Here is a 25464-nt window from a genome sequence, read left to right on the forward strand (position 1 = left end):
TATCAAGATGTCTGAAGACAGTACTCTAATTCCTGAAGTGCAGGTGGATGAAAGAAGAAAAAATTGGAGGAGAAGAATTGATGGGCATGTGTAAAATATCTGTATAAGGAAATAACGTTAATTCTGATTTGTATACATAGGGTTGTTTACATATGGATCCTGCTGCTCGTCTAAATTGTGAACAGTTGCTGGATCATCCATACTTTGATAGCCTTAGAAAAGAACTGGAAATGGGCAAGCAAAAAGCTCTGAAAAGACGTGTAAGAGCACCATGCAGAAATGTACCAGCAGTAAGTGGCTACATGGTAAATTCAATTAAGGAAATAATGACCTTTTAGATAACACTGTCATCCAGAAACGAAACAATTACATAGAATTACATTGAAGTGCTGTGATTGTTATTTAGGCAAAATTGGTAGCCATTTTATGCAGAGCAAAATCCTACAAATGATGCCGAAAAGTGCCATGGAATCTTTAAGGTCCATTTGAACAAGCAAGAGAAAGCTCAGTTTAGCATCTCGTGCAAAGGGTGATAACATTGACTGCAGCCTTCGCTCAGAAGTGCAATGAAGTTTTGACAAATAATGGGTCAGATTTCAATGGAACGATGCATCCCGGGCATGCCCCATTGATTAGATTTGTTGCTGATAATGGTACAGTGAGAACAGGGCATCGGTGAACAATGGAACATAGAGTCAGAGTCATACAAACAGAAACAGGCCCTTTGGCCCAATGTGTCCGTGCGGCCATCAAGCACCTATCCTAATCCCATTTTCCAGAACTTGGCCTGTGGCCCTGTATGCTGTGGCATTTCAAGTGCTCAACTAAATACTTCTTAAATGTTGTGAGGAAATTTTTTAACTACTGAGATTTAAGGATTGAGAAATAAACAGAGGGAAAGACTATAAAAGATGAATTCAATTTCATATTAGGTACAGAAAGAGAGATGGGGAAAGAAAAAAGGGATTGAGAGAAAGAAAAAAAAAAAGGAAAAGTAAGATAAACAATTCACAACCTGAAGCAATGAGACTTCACACTTAATTGTTCATTTTCTGAGCAAGAGGGTTTGATTAACAATCATGAACAATTATCACATGTTAAAAGGGCACTTGTGCAGTTAATTACTAGACTTAACTTTCCGTGGTCAGTCTAATGGATAATTAAATTGCAAATGCACCAATTCCTTGAAAATTATAGGGAGCTTAAGCGTGAGATATCATTTTCAGGAAACTAAAGGCAGAGCGACATAAATCAGCCAACAGCTTGCAATGATTTGCAGTTCACAGGGTCTCTCTTTCTCACTACAAATTGCTGACCAGTTTGTGTATTACTGTGTGTGTCGTTCAAACACAATTAGCTTTTAAGTTAAATGTGTCCCAACATGTTTAAGTTCTGGAGGTGATCTTGAACTTTCTGATTCAGAGCCTAAATTTACTAGGTTTTCCAGTCTATAACTAAGGTATAAGATTGTGTTTAGGATATATGAGCATGTTTCAGGATACTTTGATTATTTTTCTAAGGTAAGGATTTGGGGAGAAAATATTGGGTTTATTGAAGTACTTATTAAAAAATAGAACTAATACAGAAAATGGTTAACTTCTAATAACTTAAGCTTTGCTCCTGTAAATACTGTAAATAATCAATTTGTTACCCTGTCTTGGTAATAAGTACAGACACATTACACCCAGTGTCTGTGGTGTTTATTGATCATATGTTTGATTTTTAACATGCCCTCTGCAGTGGCCTAGCGACTCACTCAGATGTGTCAAAGCATTCCTACAGTATGATAATTTTACATCCCTCAATCACTGTTTCTAGAAACTCCGACCCCCATTTTCCCCCCACTAACTCTTTGGAAAATCACTCCACTTCTGCTGAATGCTGGGTGTTTACAACTCGTGGGTAAATTCAGTACTGAGTACCAGAAAGGTGCATCAGTTTGTGCACTGTTCTTGTTAATAAATAAGCCTAACGTGCACCATGACAGTTCATAAATTATTTTTCAATTGAACTGGTGATTTTCAGGGGCTGATCAGCTCTGCACCGCCATTTTACGTGGGCGGGCCATTTAAGGCCTACCCAGTGTAAGACGCAAGCCATAGTGCTCAGCGCTACCTTTGCGGGCGGTGGGTAAGAGAGTGTGTCGGGGCCAGCGCTCTCGCAAATGCATGCGAAAGAGCGTTTCAATCTCCCTGAGGCATGGAGTTAAATAAATGGTGAAAACATTTATTTAAACTTGTCTTCTCATGTGACTGTCACATGAGATGGGACATGTTTTTATATTTAGGAGAATTTTTAAATTTAATTAATAAAAGCTTTAGGAAAACTCACCCCACTCGTGGATGAGGTTTCCTAAAAATCGCGAAGGCCGCTTGGCCTTTTCGCCTGCCCACCAACCTTAAGGTTGGACGGGCAACATTAACAATTACCTTAATCACTTCCTTAATAGGCCATTTACATATTGGCAGGCACACAGCCAACTCCAGAGCATGCCCGCCAAATGAAACATCGTGAGACAGCACAATGACGTCAGGACGCTCACCCAACATCATCACATGTCATTTCGCATGTTGGGCCCCCGCACGCCAACTGAAAAATCCTGCCCCAGGATTCAATGTAGAAATTTGTTTTTAGCTTGTTATTCTGTTTGAAGCTGCTAAATAAAACAAAAATGAGCTCAAGATTTATCCTTGCCAAGAATCAGTTTGATAAATGGGTTCCATTGTTAACTAAATGCACCAGGAATTTTTAGATTAATTCCAATTATTGTACTTTATTTTTGTTTTGTATAGTTGCAATACTTACCACAGCTTACCAGTAGCAATATACCTCCATCCATGGAAAGCAAGAAGTATTTCAAGCAGAAATATAATTACCATCTACCTAACATTTAACTAAATGGCAATAACACCATCAAATCACAGACAGCACCATCATCAGAAGGCATCTACCTGAAAAACCAAGTGTCCAAAGAAAATATTAAAGTAAGAGTTTTTAAACTTTGAAAAAGTGAAAACTTGCACCATAACTTTACCCAGCCTGAGATTATATGCACTTTTTTTAGTTCAGTACTTTGTTTATTCTTGTGTGTTTGAATTTTAAAAGCGTGTACTTATGGAAATGAGTATAAACCAGGAAATACCTGGTCAGAGGATTTGTTTTAGATGTGTACCATGTTTGTATAAAGAAATAGCACTGTATTCTATGCACTATGACCTGCATGAAAATGTTTTAAATTGTAATCCCATTTGGACAGAACCCAAGTCATGTTAGCATTTGGTGTCCTAACATACACAAGAAGTGCAATGGTTCATTACATTTATACCTAGCAAAAGTTGACTGTTCAGTCAAGTATACTGCCGACACTACTCTTCCACAGCTATAGGAACACCAGGCTAAAGACTCTGTTTCATCTTTGTCTAATAATCTGTTATATACATTACTTAGACTGAAAGCAGCATACAAAGGAGTTAAAAAATTGGATTTATAACCTGCGTCCAACAGAATAAGAACCAATATATTTGTCGTGTTTTTAGTCCTAACCCAATTTCCATGTGAATTTGATTTTGAATAGTTTGGTTTGTATTTCTGCTAAGTTCTAAGATGTCTCATTTCAGCCACTCCCTTAAAATACCCTGCTGTTGAATGGAGTTTTCACTTCTGTACACTTGCCCCATTCAGATCCCAACTCTAGCACAGTACTCAATGTAGTCAGAAACAACAGTTTTAGTCCAGCAGATAGCCTGAATTTAAAGTAATTCAGTTTGGCTGCAGGGAAAACATTGGATTGTAGATCTGTCAATTAAACAAGACAGTTCTTGACATGCAAAATTCAGAGTGTTCTGCTTACTATGTATTTGTATACATTATTGATTGTGCTTCTTCATACAATTTTGATATAAATGAAAATGGATAAAGAAAGCTATGTTACTCATTTTTTGTTAAAAAATACATGAACTGATAACCTAACAAAACATTTTAGCATTGAAAAGTTGATCTAGCACATTTAAATCAGACATCTGAAAAGAACTGCAGATGTGAATACTAAAAAATCATAACTTATAAATATGTTGGTTTAAAACTTGAGGTATTACATTACTTCACATTTGTAAATATGTACTGTTTTGAACAGCTGCAATGGAAACCTACAAATAGATTATAAAATCTGCAATATTTATGATATCTTGCATTGATTTAAAAATCTCTATATATTTTATATTAAATCTGTTAGTACTGGAATAACTTATGCATCCAGTTTATCTGTATATAACAGCAACAAGTGCATGCTGCTCCATATCAGAATACTGTACTTGATAACTACTAATAGAAAAAGACAAATTGCAAATAAAGTGATAAAATAGTTACTAGGCAAATGCACATCTAAGACCAAGGTATTTTGATGTATCAACTAATTGGGCGGGGGCTTGTTTTTGTTTCATATTACAAAAATACATTGTTTGAACATTTTCAGAATGAAAATTTATATACATACATCAAACACTATTGCAACTTTTACAATCTTTATTCACAGATATTTTATTATCCATTTGTCAGGACAAAAGGTACTGTAGATAAATGTGCATTCACAATTTAGAGGCTCAAATCCAATTTCACAGATGAGTAAAACACTTTGGGCAGCTTTAGTGAACATACTTGTGACTAACACAATCTAATTTTAAATAATACTGCAAAAGCACAAGCCTACTTTTTTGCAGATAATTTCATGTAATCGTATATCATCCATCCTGCTATTTGCAAAGTAGCATTTTATTTAGACTATACATAAATTTCCAAATTGTAGGTTCACTCTAGATCAACTTTAATCTCACAGGCAGGTAGAGCTCTTAGTAAAACCTGAAGAGTTTTTTCTTTTTCTTCTATGCCAGGAAGATCACTTAGAAACAAGTACCTTAAGTTTCTGCAATAAGATGAAGAAAACAAGATTTTACACTGTGCAGATAAAAAAGTGACATTTAAACATTTCATGCACTTCAAATCAAAACTTGTTAGCTTCAAAATGAAATATTGCATTAAAATACCTTCTAAGTAGCATCTTCATGATATAGCTAATAGATTATCACTTATTTGTAAATTTTGTCTGGCTGTACTACAATTTTCACACTTAATTTACACCCTTATCGACATACTGCACCACCAAAATTTTAATGCACTTCAGCTGCACAGAGGCTATGAAATGCTTTATCAGAGTTAGTAACTGAAACAGCAACCATGTCAATTTCTATGAATAGATGGTAGAAGGAAAAGGGAATCACGAGATATGGAAGCAAGATGAGCACATGTGATTAGGATGACTGTTCGTGTATAGGATAAACATCAACATAAAGATGAAGTGCTTGCCTGTGGTGGTGTGAATACATACTAGCCCCACTGAAACACCTGAAATGGATACAACACCCAAGGTACAACGTATATACACATCAGAGCAATTATTTACTCTACTAGCATTAACACACCCTTCAACCTGTGGCATAATAAATGGAACTGGTGTGTGGCCACATTATGGAGACAATTACATCTGGGCTCGAACTTACACCAAAACTTGGATCTTTTCAGGGATGGTTGGAATAAATGACTCATAGCTAGTGCCCTTACTTCCTTTAACAGAATTAAAGTGGCCTTATTTTTTACATACTTCATTTGCACCAGATCTACAAGGTTGACTTGAATTTGTCCACTCTCAGGATTTTCCATATTGCGAATGGTTAGAGGGCTTAAATCTAATACAAAGAATACAGATAAGTAGCTGCCATTTTGACCAGGTGAGTGCAAGGAATCAGGACCATAGGCAGGATTTTCGCCCCAACATGGGACAGGAACTGAAGTGGGCAGGCATGCAAGCAAGGTTCATATCCCATGATGCACTAAAACATTATACTGACCATTGGTATAAATCCCTTATTGTTGGTTTAAATCCCTTCATGGTTTTGCCCTCCCGAGCTCTGTAACCTCTTCTAGCACTATAATCGCTGCCGAATTCTCCATTGCTCTGACTCTGATCTTTTGTGCACAGCTTTGTCTATTGAATGCCATGCCTTCAGTTGTCCAGAACCCAAAATCTTGAGTTCTCTCCCTAAACCTGAATCTCTGAATCTCCACTTTCCACACTCTCTTCTCCTTTAAGACCCTCCTTATAAACCCCACTTCTTTGACCAAGCTTTCAGTCACCCCTCCTAACTTGTCCCTCTTTGGCTTGGACATCCATTTTATTCTTCACATCCATGAAGCACCTTGGGAGATTCTTCATCATAAAGGTGCTATATAAATGAAAGTTGGTACTGTTGAATTAAGCATTTTTTGGGGAGGGTTGGAGGTGGGAAGGGGAAGGAAGGATGAGCTTTAGTAGCATTTTCATGTACTTCAACCAGAATTCCAGTAACTAGAACTCAAAATTCAAATACTGTAATGAGTTTAGTGTTAAGCACGATCTAGTAAGTTGATTAACAAAAACAATTCTTACTCTGAGCATTGTTGACTCTTTAACTCCACACCAAGGAATTAATGTAACTTCACTAGCTGTTTCGGTTAGCTAACTGCTGTAAACTGTCTTGTTATGAAGACGTGATGCCAGTATATTGAACTTTTTAATGTTACCATTACCCTTTTCACAGTACTATATCTTACTTTTCTCCCAAAATACTTACTTAAGAAAGTGAAGAGTTATGATTCCCCGGTCTGTGACATTTCCACAAGAAATAATTTCCAGCCATCGAAGACTCTTTTGCAAATTTTCTATCTTGCATAGTCTCTCAAGACATTCATCTTGAATGTATATACACCTCTGGAATTTAATTTCTTCGACATGTTCTAGATAATCTGCAATAAAATGTACAAATGAGAAATCTTACAAAAGGTCATTAACTCATCTCTCAACAAATATCTTTGTTTATACTAAAACAATATTTTCACAAGATTTGATTTTAAATATCAGGCTACAATGTTATTAATAACATTATTTTCCCTATTTGAGTATATTAAAAGTGATTACTGATCTCTGGCAGCAGTCAAGGCAGATTAAGGGCTGAGACTTTCAAGTTCTTGTAGTGTGAGGTAAGAGGCCTGGGAGCACTGACAAGAAGGAGCAGCCAGGGGAAACCTGGGATGATGGTAGGTCTCAGCATTTGGGGGTTTGAGTAAACTGGAAGAATGCAGAAATTTGCAAAAACTAAGACATTGGCGGTTTTGTGTTAAAGTAATTGAAAGGAATAGAGTGAGGAAACAATTAAAATTGTGGTCTGGACATGGATAGGCATGGGAGGGATGACTGGGGGTGCACAGGAGAAATACGGTGGGCTCAAGTGGCAACACCAGGTCTAAGCATTGATTGTGAAGTGGGTTGTAGAAATACCAAGGGGACAGCAGAGGGATGAGGGGAGTGATAGAGACTGATACAGACAGGGTGGCGGTGGTGATGGGTCCGGGAGTGGGGGAGGGAGGGAAGGGGAAGGATGGCAACTGCAAGTGCTAAATGTATTTCGGAACACTTAGGGAATAGGGCTGGCAGCAGTTATGAGAGATGGCCAAACCCAAATACAAGTTTAGGGGTCTGGCTTAACTACTGAATTTACCACATACACCACATGGAAACAGATTTTGAAAAAATGGCAGCAGGACACAGCAAGGGGCTATTACAGGAAAAAAAGACAGTAATTATGTTATTAGATCAGAAGCAAGTTAGAGGAAGGGAGTAGGTACAATTAATGGTCACTATGTTGCTTAGAAGTGGCTGGAGTCAGAACAACAAAGTTTGTTGAAACGTATTTTAAACATATATATTTTTAGGCCTGTCTTCACTCCTTGCAATAGGGCAATCTTTGATAATAAATATCATCAAAAAAAATTTAATTCAGTAGTTAAAAATGAAAGTTATATTATGTTCAAGTTCTCAAATATTTTAGGCCAGTGCAACCAAAAACCTCTTCATACTCCACTTCTCTTGTGTCTTTCTGCTCCTCCATGTCAAACTTTCTTCCCTGCTCTTTTACTTCTCACACCATTTCTTGTTCACTCTCCTGCTTTACTTAACACCCTCTTGTTCTCCCCCACTTCACGCATTCTTACCCCATTGGCGCACTCTATCCCACTTGACTTTCAGTCTCATCAGGCTGGGAAGCACATGGGCAAGCAGACAAGATTGAAAGCATTAAGGACGGGAGGGCAGGGAACCAATTGGGTAAAAAAGGTGGGTCAGAAGCAGTTGAGATCAATGGATAAATTGGGAAACACAGTGTCAACTAATAAGTGTGGCAAGTGGGTCAGGATGCACATAGGACTGAAAAGCAAAGAAGCATTTGAGCTGGGAAAGCGAACAATTAGCCAGCAGGATGTAAAATGGATGGACCAGGAATCACTTGAACAAGGCAAGTGAGCATAGTAGCTAAGAAGTGCTTAGGCATGGAAAAAACACATTTCTTTTAGTTGACACAGAGTTCAGTCCTTTGACTGAAATTACGAATTATACTTGCAATTATCATCCATGCAACATGAACTGTAAAGCTGAAAATGACAGGGCCGATGGGCCAGACTGTGACGGACTTTGGTAGGTCATATCTAATTGCTGACAGAAGTATGAGGAACAGGTCAGATGTGTCAGACTCAAGTTGCACTGGTGGGTAAAGCCAAAACAAAGGGGGAGAGGCTTGATGTGACTGACATGACTGTAGCTAACAGGGAAGAGCCAAGGCTATTGCAAAGAAACCACAGACAACCTTCAACCCAATAATCAAAACTGCAAATTGAATTCCCAACACAAGAGTAGGCCTCTTTGGAAAACATTTCCCTGGGTCTTGCTAGGTGCTACATGCAAATTGCAATAATAAGAATCTTAATCAGAATTGTTTATTTTATATAGGTTTCTTGTCTTATACATTTTATGTTTAACTGTAAGTATTCAGCTGGAGGGAAAATTCAAGATAACAGCTTAAATTAATCACAACGGGCCACTAGCCCGAGGAAATAAATATGTACTTATCTGGTTTTGAAAACTGTGCGGCCAATTTTGTTCGCTGGAGCTGCTTGGGGCTTGCAGCAAAAGACTTTTCACAGGCCCCAGCAAAGTGCAGATCCAGCGTAATCAAGGAGGCCACACCCCTTTTTTACAGCACTTGCTGCCCTCAAGCAGGTAAGTTTAAAGGACCAGGAAAAGTGACAGGCCAGACAGAAGGTAAGTGTCTAAGGAAATGGATAGGATTTTTGTGTGTTGGGAGTGTATGGGTGTGTTCCAGGGATCTCTGGGTGGGGTTGGGGGTTCTGAGGTCAGGGGTGGGGTGTTGGAGGTCGGGGTCGGGGTCGGGGCCGGGGGGGGGGGGGGGGGGGGGGGGGATGAGATCAGCCTAGGCCTTTATAATAGTTATCCAGAAACTAGAAGGGGTTTTAATTCTTCTAACTTTTTCTACGTACCTATTGGTATAACCGTGGTGGAACCATCCGAAGTTTGCAATTTAAATTGAATTTAAGGATGGTTTCCAGCACAGCGCTATTGTCCAGAAGAAGTTAGCACTTCTGGGCAATTGCCATGCAAAACCTTACCTGGGAACTTGCCAGAGGGCTTCCCCAGCGCATCTTAGGGGTACACCCACCACCCACTCCCTAGCAAAATCCAACACTGGGGAGTGTGGAAGTTACGGGCCAACATTTTTGGAGTGATTTGCATGGTTGATTCCTACTTGCCTGATTGACATTGGTACTTTTCAGAAAAGGAGTTACTCAGTTTTTTTTTGCTAATTACTGATTCCTCATTGATATTGATCTGCCTATAATTTGTTCATGTTTATTCATTCATGCGTTTGTTACCTCTAGACTTGACTGTTCCGACACATTCCTGGCCTGCCTCCCACATTGTAACTTCTGTAAACACTGTAAAAACTCTGCTGTCCGTGTCTTTACTTGCACCAAGACTTGTTTAGCTATCATCTCTGTGCTTGCTGACCTATACTGGCCAGGTGTTTCAGTTCTGTTAAGGGCTGTTAAGCCCATTAATTAATTAATTAATTAATTAAATGGGTTTTTTCCCCTGCCCGTCCAACCTTACAGTTGGCAGGCGGGCGAATAGGCTAAGCGGTCTTTACATTTTTTGCTAAACCTCATCCACGGGCAGGATGAGGCTTCAAGCAGTGCTTAAAAAATAAAAACTTTTAAAAACTCATTTTTAACATGTTCCTGCTCATATGACGTCATGAGGGCACGTTTTCCTTATCTTTCAATTCTTTATTTGTAATGTTAAAAATCTTCAGCTCCCTGAGAAACTCTGTACCTTCAGGGAGCTTTTACTTCCGTGCATGCAAACACTTCAGCGCTCACACTCCTCCCACCCTCACCCCAACAGCGCTGAGGCTCTCAGCGCGCCTTTCACGCTGACTGGCCGTTAATTAGCCAGTCAGTGTGAGATTGCGGGCCTGTCCGCCACACCCGCCCCACGAGGTAAAAATCCTGCCCATTGGCTCCCAGTCAAGCATCACCTAAATTTTAAAATTCTCATCCTTGTTTTGAAATCCCTTAACGGTCTCACCTCTCCCCTCCCTATCTCTGTAATCTCCTCCAGCCCCACAACCCTCTTAAGATATCTGTGTGGATGTAATTCTGGGCTTTTGATCACCCCGATTTTAACGTTCCACCATTGGTGGCAGTGCCTTAAGCTGCCTAAGCCCTAAGCTCTAGAATTCCCTCCCTGCCTCTCAATCTCTTCCTTCCTTTAAGATGCTCCCATAAACCTAACTTTTTGGCCATCTGCCCGAATACCACCTTATCTGGCTCAGTGTCTAATTTTGTTATATAACACTCCAGTGAAGGGCCTCGGGATTATATTGCTGTTTAGTTGGTTGATTTAACAAGTAAGTTATCATTTCAGCCAATTAACCAGTTTTGCCCTATGGACATTATACCACTATCCCACCACCTTCCCAAATATAAAAGATGCAACAAAATCAAACATACAAACATTAGAAACAAATAATTAAATGCACATCACAGAATGCAGAAGGGCTATGTAAAGCTTAATATGGTTTGGGTGATCTTCCAATGCTCAAGGATCCAACTTGCGAAACTTAGTTGAGGGCAAGTGTATAGTTTGCTCTAAAAGTGGCTTATGCAGCAATTCAAAAAATGAGTTTGCATTTGGAAATGTTGATCTCTACAGAACCACGAGTTAATAACTATGTTTTATAATCCATTTAGTTTACAGGATTACTTCTGATGGCAAGAATGTTGTTGAAGTCAACAATCTGTTGTAGACATGGTGTCCCCATCTCTGCTAGGTTTGTTATGCTAATTGTATGTCACCAGAGGGTCATCAGGAAATGCTAAATCTACAGAGGGAATATCAAATGGAAGTAATGCCAACATATAATCCAGTTCCCTTGCTGCTCTTTATTCTGCCTTGTTTATACGGTTGAATTGTTTCTCCTTTGAACATGTCCAGTTTTATAAGTCTAACCATAATGATTCCCAGAGTGAAAACCAAAACTGTTCTTTAAGTTAGGCTAAAATCAGCCTGCTGATAACCAAATTTAAAATGGAAGACATAACCAAAGGATCCCATTGTCTTTGAAAGCAGCATCGTTATATATATTTCATATAGCTTCAGAAAAATGTACGAATTAAAACAGCCAAATTTTCATATACTCTATAAAGAGTAAGATCAAGGTTTATGCTTGTAGTTGCCTATGACAAGCTTCTGGTAGCCGTGAAAGAGAGACCAAACATAGGCTCACGTTGCTTCTTATGTTTGAAAACAAATGAACCAGGTTTGCTCCTGAGCTAAGTATTAGAGAAAAAGCCCTCAGTGGACTGGACTGTGCAGTGGGTTGACATATTGTTCAGCCATCTCCAAAATGCAAATCTGAAATTAGTCTTAACTGCTGGGTTACACTCTTTTCTGCCAGCCATAAAGCCACAACAGATACTGGATCAATAATCACATTTAAAAAAGGCCCTTCAGCCTTGTTTGTGGCTCCGCCATCTAACTCTGACAGCAACCAAAGACTGCAGAAACCTAGCAAAGCTATGTCCCAAATAGAGGTGGGGACACCATGTCTACATTAGATTGTTGACTTTAACAACATTCTTGCCATCAGAGGTAATCCTGTAAACTAAATGGATTATAAAACATAGTTATTAACTCGCGGTTCTGCAGAGATCAACATTTCCAAAATGCAAACTCATTCAAATCTTTTGAGCACAGCAACCAGTCCCCCACATTGATACCATCAACAGTTAAACTTTTAAACCCCATTCTTCTTTTGAGTTAATAGAATCTAAACAAAACAAGGATGATGAAGTTAATCATGATTCCTTTGGTTTCCCTCTTTAATTTAATACTAGTCAATGTACCATGGTGTTACACAAAGACCAGAAAATCTTTGTAACTAAAATATTGCTTGGGGGAAGGAGTTAATTGGGCTAGTTTGCACAATTAAAGTTCAGTTTTAAAGTTATGCATTATGTCCTAATTGCTTTAATTCTATTGTAAATTCTTAAGTCCATATTTATAATGGAAATTATGTAAAACTTGTCACATTGTAATTACACCCTCCTGGCAATTGTGTTCTGTATTGCCTCTATTACTGGGTGCAATTATAGGCTGGTGTGTTAACATAGAACTTCCATTGTAATTGTGGATATAATTTATAATGGAAAAAGCTTACGGTATGTGCAGACATAAGGTTTTATATGTAGAGTTGAGTCTTAATTTTTTTGCTGACTTACAAAAGGTTTTAAAATTTTTATTCAAAATCATTAAATGTTATAGAAGTAAACTATTACTGAAAATAATCTAATACTGTACCAAGGTAGTCAAATCCTTTGAACATAATGCATGATTCTGTGGCATCAATTCCTTCAATTTTGAATTTTTCCAATGGACCAGTCGGTAGGTGATTGTAATTGTTTTGCCACTTGTCAAAACCTTTGTAACGCACACTAGCACCACAACGAAGCAACCACTCCGATGCTGCCCTGTCTGGACCAACAGCCTCTATACGATCATAATCCACCCTGTTTGAAAGGAAATGTACCCTTGTTATATACATTATGGAAAGATTTAAAGCTGGTAAATCATCTTTTATTTTAACTTACTTGTTGAAAACAGCATTCAACCACCCCCAGAAACTCCTGTGGCCAACATAACAACGTATGATCCGCAGAACCTTCAAGGATCCCGTTGTCTTTGAAAACATCTTGATAGATTTTCTGAAGCTATAAGAAACATGTACGAATTAAAACAACCAATTTTTCATATATTCTATAAAGAGTAGGATCAAGGTTTGTGCTTGCAATTGCCAACAAGCTTGTTGTCGCTGCGAAACTCAAGAGACCAAACATCGGCTCACGTTGCTTTCTATGTTTGAAAACAAATGAACCAGGTTTGCTCCTGAACCAAGTATTATAAAGAAACAGCCCTCAGTGGACTGGACTAGGTTCACATATTGTTCGGTCATCTCCAAAATGCAAATCTGAAATTAGTTTTAACTGCTGGGGTTACACTCCTTTATGCTGGCCGTAAAACCACAACAGATACTGGATTAACAATCACATTTAGAAAAGGCCTTTCAGCCTTATTTGTGGCTTCGCCCACCGACTGCGACAGCAAAGCGCAGGCGCGGGCGGCAGACTGTTCACTGCGCAGTCGCCGACGTCATTGCTGTTCACCGCGCAGGTGTAGACGGCGGATTGGTTCACTGCGCAGGTGCGCCTGTTTTGAGCCGGAGGTTAAAGGTACAGGGCGAGTCAGTTGGCTGGCCGGTGGGTTGGATTTTTACAGCGATGGTCATTGCCGTTGGGCTTGGTTGCGCAGCCTCGCTGCTTTTCAGGCGATTCAGTGGGTTCCGAGCGGATTACCTTGGGCGAAGAAAGCACAGGTAAGTAGTGGAGTTAGCAAGGCTGAAGCTGCTTGCGCTCGCATGTGGGTGTTTGTTGCGAGGTTGTTAGGGTAGTGTGTGTAATCAGAATGAATTAATAGTTGCGGAGGAGGAGAGAAGGTTATGCAACAGGATGGCAGTGTTGTCCTTATTTCTGTGACCTAAACTATTATGACTAAACTGGCTTTGTGGAGTAATATTCCTGGGTGAAAAGACTTGGGTTTACCTTGTTCAATAGTTTTGAGAGTGTGACAGATCACAGTTTGGGTTAATTGTTTACCCTAGATGTGTTACTCCACATGGGGGTAGCATGAAAATTGAAGCTTCACGCTTTTTATTGTTTACCTACATCAGGCACAGTAGATTTAGGATCATACAATTATGATAGCAGTCCACTATCTACAAGGGATAAGCCAAGAATGTGATAGAATACGTTCCACTTGCCTGGATGAGTGCAGTTCCAACAACAGTCAAGAAGCTTGACAACATCCAAGACAAAGCAGCCTGCTTGATCAGCACCCATTCACTACCTTAAACATTCACTCCCTCCACCACCAGCACACAGTGGCAGCAGTGTGTACTATGATAGAAGATGTACTGCAGCAACTCACCAAGCCTCCTTTGACAGCACCTTCCAAATCTGTGGCCTCTACAGAGATAAAAGCAAAGAACTGTGGATGCTGGAAATCCAAAACAAAAACAAAAACAGAAATACCTGGAAAAATGCAGCAGGTCTGGCAGCATCGGTGGAGAAGAGCACAGTTGACGTTTCGAGTACTCATGACCCTTCAACAGAACTGAGTAAAAATAGGAAAGGAGTGAAATATAAGCTAGTTTAATTGTTCCAGTGAAGCTCAATGCAAACTAGAGGAACAGCACCTCATCTTCCGACGAGGCACTTTACAGCCTTCCGGGCTGAATTTTGAGTTCAACAATTTTAGATCATGAACTCTCTCCTCTGCCCTCACCCCCTTTCTGTTTTTCCCCCTCTTTGTTTTTTCCAATAATTTATATAGATTTTTCTTTTCCCACCTATTTCCATTATTTTTAAATGTATTTATATCCATTGTTTTATCTCTACCTTTTAGCCTTTTTAGTATTCCTTCACCCCACTCCACCCCCACTAGAGCTATCCGTACCTTGTTTGTCCTGCTTTCTACCCTTAATTAGCACATTTCTTTAGATAATATCACCACTTTCAACACCTCTTTGTCCTTTTGTCTGTGACATCTTTTGGTTATCTCCATCTATCACTGACCCTTTACCTAGCTCTTCTTGTCCCAACACCACCCCCCCCCCCCCCCCCCGCTCTTAAACCAGCTTATATTTCACCCCATTCCTATTTTTACTTAGTTCTGTTAAAGGGTCATGAGGACTCGAAACGTCTACTGTGCTCTTCTCCACTGATGCTGCCAGACCTGCTGAGTTTTTCCAGGTATTTCTGTTTTTGTTTTTGTTCTGTGGCCTCTACCACCTAGAAGGACAAGGACAGCAGATGCATGGGAACACCACTACCTCCAGGCTCTGCCCCAAGCCACACACTATCCTGACTTGGAACTATCAAATCATCCTGACTTTGGAGCTATATTGCTATTCTTTCACTCCTGGGTTTAAAAACCTGGAACCCTTTCCTAACAACATTGCAGATGAACCTACATCAATGGACTGTAGCAGTTCAAGAAGGCAGCTTATCACCACATTCTCATGGGCAATTTGGGGTGAGCAACAAATGTTAGCCTTACCAGTGATGCTCACATCCTACAAAAGAATGAAAAGAAAATGTGACTTCCACTGATTATCATTAAAATGCACTCAAATATAAAGTAATGTGTAGGTCTTGGAGATTAAATTTTTAAAGATCACTCAAATGGCAAACATCAGAAACATGATTTTGTTTCCTGCTGCATCTAATGTTCTGGGCTTAATTTACTCACGTTTTGAACCAAGTAATTGTGACTCTTTAATAAGAGGGGAGAAAATAGTGACTTACATTTATATAGCACTTCCATGTTCACTGGACATCTCAAAATGCATTATGGCCTATGAAGTACTTTTGAACTGCAGTCACTGTTATGTAGGAAATGTGGCAGCCAATTTATGCGCAGCAAACTCCCACAACCAGCCATATGATTATGATTTTGTGATGTTGATTGAGGGATAAATATTGGCCCGGGCACCTGGGATAATTTCTCTCTCCCCCCACTGCCCTCCACCCCCATCTTAGCAATTGTGCTGGGGGATTTACATCCATCTGAGCAGGTCTGAGTCCTTAGTCTGCCATCTCATCAAAAAGATAGCCCCTCCGTCAGTACAACAATCTCTCAGCCCTGCATTGCAATATCAGCCTTGATTTTTTTTTTGTCGTGCTCAAGCTCTGGAATGGCACTAGAACCTAGAACCTTGTGACTCTGAGGCAAGTGCTGCCAACTGAAACACAACTGACAGCCATTGTAATTATTTGAGAGGCATTCAGGCGCAGCAGTCAATTGATGGTAAATGAGCAGGGAATTCACACTTAACATAATTATGTCCAAAATTTCCTTGATCTTTTATTTTGTGCAGTTGCTTCACACCCCAATTATATGTATCTGGATGCAAATAGAGAGGAAATGCCACCTTCATTCTTTGTGGTTCACAGCTGTTTTTCAGATTGGAGGAAGGTGAACACTGGGGGAGAGGGATTTTCTGTTCTTAATTTCTAGCATCTGCAGTACTTTGCTTTTGTTTTGGAAATTGTGTTTTATATTAAAGGTTTAATCTAAGTAAAATCCTCAAGAATGGAGTTAAATTATTTCCACATTTGAAAAATTAGGAATCATTTTCCAGATCTCTCCAATCAGGGTTTAGCAAAGGTGTTTTGCATACACTTGCAGATATCCAGATGTTTTTGCATGGTTTGTGAAAAATATTATTGTAATACTTGCATCAAACAAAGTCCTCTGTGCAGAGTTTAGAATAAGTTTTGACTTGGAAAAATATTAAATGTTTGTTTTTTCTTTGATTGCACTTTCCTTTTCTAGTTCTTATGATGTGGCCATTGTTGGAGGAGGAATTGTTGGACTGGCATCTGCTAGAGAGCTCATACAGCGGCATCCTAAATTGAACTACATTCTACTGGAAAAAGAAAAAGAACTGGGTATACTCTGGGAATAAAACTGCTTTAAAAAGGTTGAACTAGACAAAAATGCCAACCTCTAAATTTCAGTGTTAAGCTATTTTGAAATATTTGGCTTTACTGTTTCAAGTAGTTGAGCCAGAGAAGACAATGATAACTTGTATACCACATGCAGTCAAGCCTGCAAGCCTCAGATTTGAGACAAACGTTGATGTTGTACATTGAGTAGGTTAGTAAAGGTATCAACTGTTCTTTCTCTTCTTTACCCACCCCGCCACAAAAAAAACTATTAGAACCCCCCCCAATTCCTTTTAAGAAGCTGGCTCTCAACCCCTTGATCTTTGCAAACCACTATCACATCGCCAACTTCTTCCTCTCTCCAGTTTGGGAACATGTTATTGCAAAGCAACTTGCTACCCACCTTTGCTTGCTCAAATGATGAGTGGAGAGTCAGAGATGTGAAGTTGAAGCTATTTTTCCACAGGTAGAGCACAATAGTGAAGTGTTTGGAGGTAATTGGGTACATGTCGATGACCAGGTAATCACTCCATATGAGAAGTGATCTGGAGTGTGAGTGCACTGTGCTACCAAATGGCCTAAATGGTACAATAAAGCCAAAATACTGCGGATGCTGGAAACCTGAAGCAAAAATAAAAATGCTGGAAAAACTCAGTAGGCCTGACAACATCTCTGGAAAGAAAGACAGAGTTAATGTTTTGAGTCCATATCATATAGACTCGAAATGTTAACTCTGTCTTTCTCTCCACAAGTGGTGTTAGAACTGCTGAGTTTTTCCAGCATTTTTATTTTTGTTGGCCTAAATGGTATCATGGTCTCAGTTTTAATGTGCCAATACAAAGGTAGGGCCAGTGGTGTTGCCTAATTCATAAAATAAATACAATATAATACAATGATATCTTTACAATAAAATTCACTAATACTATAGTAAGTAGTTGGTAATAAATTTAACTTTGTTTTCTGCCATAATAATTATTTATCATCTTGTTCAGCTTTCCACCAGAGTGGGCACAATAGTGGGGTTATTCACAGTGGAATTTACTATACCCCAGGGTCTTTAAAGGCCAAACTATGTGTGCGGGGTGCTGAACTAAGCTATGCTTATTGTGAGAAGAAGGGTATCCCTTACAAAAGATGCGGCAAAGTGAGTATTCCTATTGCTGTATGCATGTTAAATTAGCTTTCTTGCTTTCTTTCTTGCAGTGACCGATATGAATGTTCCTGCAAATGACATATTATTTTATGAGATAAGTTAACTTTTGATTTGAAAATGGGCTACCAACATTTTACTTTTGAAAAGTGAAGTGTGACTCTACTTTATAAGGGTTCATATTTACTGAATTAGAATATTTATTAGTTATGGAACCCAGCATATTTTCTTCCTACAGCATGCTCCAATTTTTTAAATGTTTTATGGATATTACCCATCAACAATGTTATGGTTGTACACTTTATTCTTTGAGACAGAAAATTGAAGACTGTGGGTGTAGTTTTCTGATATGTAGTCTGAGTGTGCACCAGGAATATGCTTTTTGTGAATTTGCTACCTTTATAACCTTTTAATAAACACATTTACATGAGCAAACAGAATTATCTTGCCTAAGTGTTCAGTTGAACACATTGTTGATGGGTAATATACATGAAAATTTTGGAGCATGCTGTAGGAAGTAAATATGCTGGGTTCCATAACTAACAATATTCTAATTCAGCAGGTGTGAATCTTTATAAAGATCTTCAATTGAACACTAATGCAGATTCCAGATTTTCATGTGTTTTAACATAAAAACTCAAATGGTTCAGCAAAGATTTTTCAACTGAACATATACAAGCAAGAGAAATTATTGACTTTTAAGACAGTCCATTCTGTAGAAAGTCTGAATTCTATTTAGCCATCAGCAAATAATTCACAATGACATGTATTACTGTTAACACATGCTGCTTCTGCTTTTTTTTGGTAGGAGTTCATGACAAAAACACAGTTGTGATGTATTTATATAAATTTATCACTTGCCTGAAATAAAGCTGTGAAAATTCAATTTGTAGTTTCTTTAAGTGTTTTCAAAGTAAAAATATCTTCCATCCTCTCAGATTAAGAAGACTCTCTCTTCTATCTTTCAACTCCTGTTGATGCACATATGGCATGCTGGGATTTACCTATGTAAACGTGAGGTTATCCAAAACTTTGCCCATGACCTAACTTGCATCAAGTTCCAATATCCATCATCCCAATGCTCACTGACTTATGCTGGCTCCTGGTTAAGCAACACTTTATTTTTAAATTCTCATCCTTGCTTTCAAATCTCTCCTGTGGTTCACCTATCTCTATTTCTGTAATTTCCTTCAGCCACACAACCTCCTTGAGATCTCTGCTCCTCCTAATTCTGAACTCTTGAGCACCCCTAATTTATAATTGTTCCACCACTGGTGCCATGCCTTCAGTTGCTTAGGTCCTAAAGTCTAGAATTCCCTTTCTAAACCTCTCTTCTTTTAAGGTGCTCCTTTTAAAACCTCTTTGACCCAGCTTTTGGTCCTCTGCCCTAATAAGAACATATGAATTAGGAGCAGGAATAGACCACTTGGCCCTTCAAGCCTGCTACACCATTCAATAAGATTATGGCTGATCTGATTGTAACCTGAACACCACATTCCCGCCTACTGCCGATAACTTTTCACCCCCTTGCTTATCAAGAACCTATCTACGTCTGCCTTAAAAATATTCAAAGGCTCTGCTTCCACTGCCTTTTGAGGAAGAGTTCCAAAGACTCTCAGCCCTCAGAGAAAAAAAATTCTAGCTGTAAACAGTGGCTGCTAGTATTAGATTCCCCCACAAGAGGAAACATCCTCTTCACATCCCCTGGCAAGTCCCCTCAGGATCTTATCTTTCAATCAAGTCACCTCTTACTTTTCTAAAGTGCAGCAGATACAAGCCTGGTATGTGCAACCTTTCCTCCTATACCTGGATTGGGAGGGTTGGTTTTGATTTAGTAAACCTTCTCTGAACTGCTTCCAACATGTTTACATCCTTCCTTAAATAAAGAGACCAGTACTACACACACTACTCCAGATGTGATCTCACTAATGCCCTGTATAACTGAAGCATAACCTCCCTACTTTTGTATTCAACTCCCCTTGCAATAAATTATTACATCCTATAAGCTTTCCTAATTACTTGCTATACATGCATACTAGCCTTTTGTGATCCATACGCTAGGACACCTAGATCCCTCTGTATCTCCGAGCACGGCAATCTCTTGCTATTTAGATAATATGCTTTTCTAATTTTTCCTGCCAAAATGGACAATTTCACACTTTGCCACATTGTACTCCACTTTCAAAGTCTTTGCCCACTCACTTAAGCTATCTATATCCCTTTGTAGCTTCCTTGTGTCCTCTTCATATCTTACTATCCTACCTACCTTTGTGTCATCAGCAAATTTAGCAACCACACCTTCAGTCCCTTTATCTAAGTCATTTATGTAAATTGTAAAAAGTTGGGGCCCCGACACTGCTCCCTGTGGCACACCACTCATTACATCTTGCCAACCAGAAAAAGATCCATTTATGCTGACCCTCTGTCCCCTGTTAGCTAGCCAATCTTCTATCCATGCCAATATGTTATCCCCTACACTATGAGCTTTTATTTTTCACAGTAACCTTATCTGTTGCCTTCTGGAAATCGAAATACAGTACAGCCACCGCTTCCCATTTATCCACAGTGTATGTTGCTTCTCCAAAGAGCTCCCATAAATTGGTTAAACATGATTTCCCTTTCACAAAATCATGTTGACTCTGCCTGATTACCCTGAATTTTTCCAAGTGCCCTGCAATAACATCTCTACTAACAACTTCTAACGTTTTCCTTATGACAGATGTTAAGCTAACTGGCATGTAGTTTCCTGCTTTCTGTCTCCCTTTTTGAAAAAAGGAATTACATTCACTGTTTTCCAATTTAATGTAACTTTCCCTGAATCTAGGGAACTTTGGTCACTGATCATTAGCCACTTCTTTTAAGACCCTAGGATGAAGCATATCAGAATTCGGGGACTTGTCAGCCCTCGGCTTCAACAATTTTCTGTACCAGTTCCTTGGTAATTGTAAATTTTCCTGAGTTCCTCCCTCCCTTCCACATCCTGATTTACAGCTATTTCTGGGATGTTACTTGTAACCTTTACAGTGAAGACCAATGCAAAACCCCAATTCATTTCATCTGCCATCTCCTTATTTTACATCATTAATTCCCCAAACTCATTTTCTATAGAACTAACACTCACTTTGTTAACTCTTTTTCTTTTTTAAATATCAATAGAAACTCTTACTATTTGTCTTTATGTTTCTAGTTAGTTTCTTTGGTACCCTAATATTTCCTTCCTTATCAATCTTTTAGTCATTCTTTGCTTTTTTTTATATTCTGTCCAATCTTCTGACCTTCCACCCACCTTTGCTTAATTATATGCTTTTACTTTAAATTTGATACTTTTTTTTTAGTTAACCACAGATCATGGGTCCTCCCCTTGGAATTTTTCTTTCTCATTGGAATGTATCTTTTCTGCATATTCTGAAATATCCCTTAATTTGCCACTTCACTTTAACGAGCTGTGCTTTCATGCCCTCATTAATTGCCTTTATTTTTAAGTTTAAAATACAAGCCTTGGACCCACTCTCCTCTTCCTCAAACTGAATGTAAAATTCAATCATATTGTGATTGCTGCTACCAAGGGACATCTTCACTTTGAGATCATTCAGTAATCCTCTCTCATTGCACAATACCAGGTCTAGTGTAGCCTGCTCTCTGATTGGTGCCAGAACGTGCTGTTCTAAGAAACTATCGTGAAAATATTCTATGAACTCCTCGTCTAGGCTATCTTTGTCCATCTGATTTTCCCAGTCTGTATGCAGATTAAAATCCCCCATGATTATCACCATACCTTTCTGACAAGTTCCCCGTTTTTCTCCCTTTATACCCCATCCTACCATATGGTTACTGTTGGGGTGTTGTACATCACTCCCACAAGTGACTAATTGCCTATAACATTTCTCACCTCTTCTCAATCCATTCCTACATCCTGGTTTCCTGAACTTGGATCATTCCTCTTTAATGTGCTAATACTATCATTAATTAACAGAACCAGCCTTCCATCTTTTGCTGGCTTCCTGTCCTTCCTAAATGTCATGTACCCTTCAATAGTCTGGTCCTGATCTCGGTCATCCTGCAGCCTTGTCTCTGTAGTGGCTATCAGATCGTACTTATTTATTTCTACTTGAGTTCTCAGTTCACCTGTTCTGTTTCAAATGCTACATGCATTCAAATACAGAGTCGTTAGTTTTGTTCTTTTATTATTTTTATAACCTCTAGCCTTATCTGCTGATTTACTGTTAGATTTGTACTCCCAGTCCCGTCCTGTCATGGTTTGTTTATCATTTCCCACGTTAATACCTTTCTCTCTTGCCTTTTCTCTACATTGATTTACCACATCTTCCCAAATTTGATCCCTTGCCCCCACTATTTAATTTAAAACCCTGTCTACTTCCCTAGTTATGTGGCTCACTAGAACACCAGTCCCAGCACGGTTCAGGTGTAGACCGTCCCAATGGTACGGCCCCCACTTTCCCCAGTGCTGGTGCCAGTGCCCTACGAACTGGAACCCACCTCCCACACCAGTCTTTGAGACACAAATTCATCTCTATAATTTATGTACCCTATGCCAATTTGCATGTGGCTCAGGTAATAATCTAGAGATTATTACCTTTCAAGTTCCGCTTTTTAATTTAGTGCATTTTTTAATTTAATAATTCCATGTGTGGCTTGGTGTCAAAATTGCTTTTATAAAAGCCCCTGTGAAGCATCTTAGAATGTTTTATTACATTAAAGGTGCTACATAAATACAAGATGTTGTTGGGAAATTCTGCAAGTGCAGATGTGAATGTACTTGTTGCGAAAAACCAGCAACTGTTAAATAAAATATCTTGTCATAACCTAGCCTTTTGGGAGAGGCTGAGGCCTTCAAGCAAAAGCTTTGCTGAAGTTTTAAAAGGTGCAAAAGACCGTTCGGTTACATTGTGATTTTTAATTTTTTAACCTTGTTTGAAAGCTTATTGTGGCCAATATAAATTATAATGAGTAAGAAAATTGGAGTAGATGTTTTATAAAGGAACATATTGGTATTTATTTCATCAGAGACACAACTATTTAATTAGAGAGTTTTAATGTTAGGTTTTGGAATATAAGTGTTATCAGGAAGTAAAGTTTGTGGGTAGGAAGAATGTCCATACACAAGATTTTTAGTAAGATGTTAGTAGATCTTTGATATTGCTCACCTAAATGCCATTCCGTGCTCTCTCTCTTCCTGAAAGATGTATATTCTCTTTCAGCACAATGTTTGTTTTAAACAATCTCCTTTTTGTTTGTCTCCCTATCAGTCTGTCACTCAACTTCTTCATGCCTATTCCCTTAAAGCCCTTTCTGTTTACCCAAAACCCCTTTGTTTCTTGAGTCTGTTTGTCCAGCAGTCAGTCTCTATTTCTGGTCTCTCGCATGCTCATTTCTGTTTCAATCTAGCTGTAGAGTACAGCACTAATAACCAGCAATTTGAAAATAGGTTTCAGACAAACCTATCGTTGGCATGTTCATTGGTGTGCAGAAAAAATATCCTCTTGCAGGGGAGGAATGGAACAGGCATGTAGCACTATCAGTGCTGATGGTTGGGTATGAGACCTAGGAAACATTGGGAGGCAGAGTGCAGGCCAAGGAGTGAAAATTGGGCATCAAACAATCCTACAATGGGCTGAGGAGGTGAAAAGAATATTGGGGCAAAGAGCGACCCAAGAACAGGGAAGGTACACCTGGAATGGTAGAAAAATAATGTAAATAAAAAATGAACTGTTTACCTGTTGATTTAGCTTACACAAACAAAAGCCAGTATGGGTGTCAAATAGAGCTTTTGATGGGAGAAACTGTTCAACAGGACACTCAGTAATCAGAGCTGTGTTTTTTTTTGCCATATGTTCTCGTTATAAAATAACAATTACTCTGACAGTGGCATGATTCATTGTGTGACAGGCAAATGGTAGTATCATTAACTTTGGAAATATTGCCATTCCACCTATAATGTAACAAACTTTGCAGGTAAATGTGGACATCTTTATAGGTATTTCCATAGGATCAGGATTGCAGATGCAATATGTACATCATGTATCAAATTAAATATAGAGGCAATAAAAATGTAGATTCAAGACACCATTCCCTGTTAAGAGTTGCCTATTCAACCTTCTTGACTTCTTTGAGTAAATCTCATCCTAAATGGACTGGGATGAACCATATGACACATTGTACCTAAACTTCCAGAAGCTGTATGGAAAATTCCACACTAAGTACTGTTAGTTGAGGTCAAAGCTGTGGTGATTGAAGATAAATCTTGGGCACGGTTAAGAAATTGGATGAAGGGTAGAAAACAACAGACACTTGTTCAAAGAATTAGAACAACGCAAAATTAAGTTTAATACAGACAAATGTAATCAACTTACTATCAGAAGGAAAAATGACTAAGGCATGCTCCCTGAAAGAGTGAATAGCTGCTAAGGAAGTTGAAAAAGATCTGGACTTTCAGTATACTTGGTCAGAATATCCAATCAAAGCAAAGTTGCCACCAATTAAACGCATTGAATGTTGAACTTATGTAGCCAAACAGTAAAATACAAGTCAGGAGGAGTTATAATCACACTGAGTGGTGCTCTGGTCAGGCCAGACCTTAAGTACTGTGTCCAGTTTTTTGTCACCCAAGGGCAGGATTTTTCTGATAGTGGGGTTTCCCTCCCTGCCACCCAAAGAATCAGCAGGGAAAGCACCCCACTGATACCAGCTGCCTTGCAGCCATTTAATATTTGGTATTAATATTTAATATTAACCAGTGTTAACTGGCTAGGGGTGAGACTTCTACCCCAGTCTGGGAAGGATATCGTTCCTTAAGAGAGCTGCTGGCCAATCGGATGGCCGGCAGCTCTGTAGTTGCAGCAGTGTCATGTTCGAGTGGTGGCCACTACTGGAACTACAGCCAGTCTCCAAAGAAGAGGAGCTAATGGAGACCTGACTGAAGATGAGGCCTGTGTGGCAGACCCGGTGATGGGAGTGAAGTAGTTGAGAAAGTGGGGGAGGGATAAAAGGGGTTATGAGCTGGGGGGGTTGGGGTTGATGCCTCCGATGGGCACAGAGAACCGCAAACTGAGGTACCGCCGCCCCTTGCCTGACACCAGCCTCCACAACTAAAGCTGTCAGGTTACCCGCTCAGAATAGGCTTCCCCTTGCTATGGGTTTAAATAGTGGCAGTGGCGGGATAAGGCACTTAAGTTTTACTTCTATTAATTCACAGGATGTGGGCTTTGCTGGCCAGGCCAGCATTTATGGCCCATCCCTTGTTGTCCTCGAGAAGGTGGTGGCGAGCTGCTTTGTTGAACTGCTGAAGTCCA

The 25464-nt window shown here is 39.2% G+C and overlaps 3 protein-coding genes across 4 annotated transcripts in view; 2 read left to right on the forward strand and 1 right to left on the reverse strand.

Moving 5' to 3' along the window:
* The window catches only part of cdkl1 (cyclin-dependent kinase-like 1 (CDC2-related kinase)), a 58630-nt gene extending 54452 nt beyond the window's left edge, over positions 1 to 4178 (forward strand). Inside the window, exons 8-9 of one of the 2 annotated variants that reach the window (XM_041215053.1) lie at positions 141 to 305; positions 2793 to 4178. In XM_041215053.1, the coding sequence (XP_041070987.1) occupies positions 141 to 305; positions 2793 to 2894 (267 nt within the window). In that variant the 3' untranslated portion in view covers positions 2895 to 4178. The remainder of the gene's footprint in view (positions 1 to 140; positions 306 to 2792) is intronic. The other variant, XM_041215054.1, reaches the window with a different exon arrangement.
* Positions 4179 to 4507: 329 nt separating this feature from the next.
* dmac2l (distal membrane arm assembly component 2 like) lies at positions 4508 to 13626 on the reverse strand. The gene is made up of 4 exons (XM_041215055.1): positions 13090 to 13626; positions 12800 to 13008; positions 6663 to 6834; positions 4508 to 4918 (listed from the first exon to the last, which is right to left on the reverse strand). The coding sequence occupies exons 1-4, from the start codon at positions 13188 to 13190 to the stop codon at positions 4804 to 4806; spliced, it is 597 nt and encodes a 198-aa protein (XP_041070989.1). The 5' UTR covers positions 13191 to 13626; the 3' UTR covers positions 4508 to 4803.
* Positions 13627 to 13686: 60 nt separating this feature from the next.
* Positions 13687 to 25464, forward strand: part of l2hgdh (L-2-hydroxyglutarate dehydrogenase) — a 37377-nt gene continuing 25599 nt past the window's right edge. The window contains exons 1-3 of the mRNA XM_041215318.1: positions 13687 to 13871; positions 16892 to 17007; positions 17997 to 18148. Coding sequence (XP_041071252.1) covers positions 13777 to 13871; positions 16892 to 17007; positions 17997 to 18148 — 363 coding nt within the window. The 5' untranslated portion in view covers positions 13687 to 13776. The remainder of the gene's footprint in view (positions 13872 to 16891; positions 17008 to 17996; positions 18149 to 25464) is intronic.

Source organism: Carcharodon carcharias, chromosome 20 (genome assembly GCF_017639515.1).
Source record: "Carcharodon carcharias isolate sCarCar2 chromosome 20, sCarCar2.pri, whole genome shotgun sequence".
NCBI classification, from domain to species: domain Eukaryota; kingdom Metazoa; phylum Chordata; class Chondrichthyes; order Lamniformes; family Lamnidae; genus Carcharodon; species Carcharodon carcharias.

Bases quoted from the DNA above. Each gene is read 5' to 3' on its own strand.
- dmac2l (XM_041215055.1), bottom strand. From the start codon at position 13,190: ATGTTTTCAAAGACAACGGGATCCTTGAAGGTTCTGCGGATCATACGT. The intron at 6,835-12,799 runs GTACAGTATTAG...ATTTTATTGCAG, and splicing joins CAAAGGATTTGACTACCTTG to ATTATCTAGAACATGTCGAA. The intron at 4,919-6,662 runs GTAAGTATTTTG...ATCTTATTGCAG, and splicing joins ATAACTCTTCACTTTCTTAA to AAACTTAAGGTACTTGTTTC.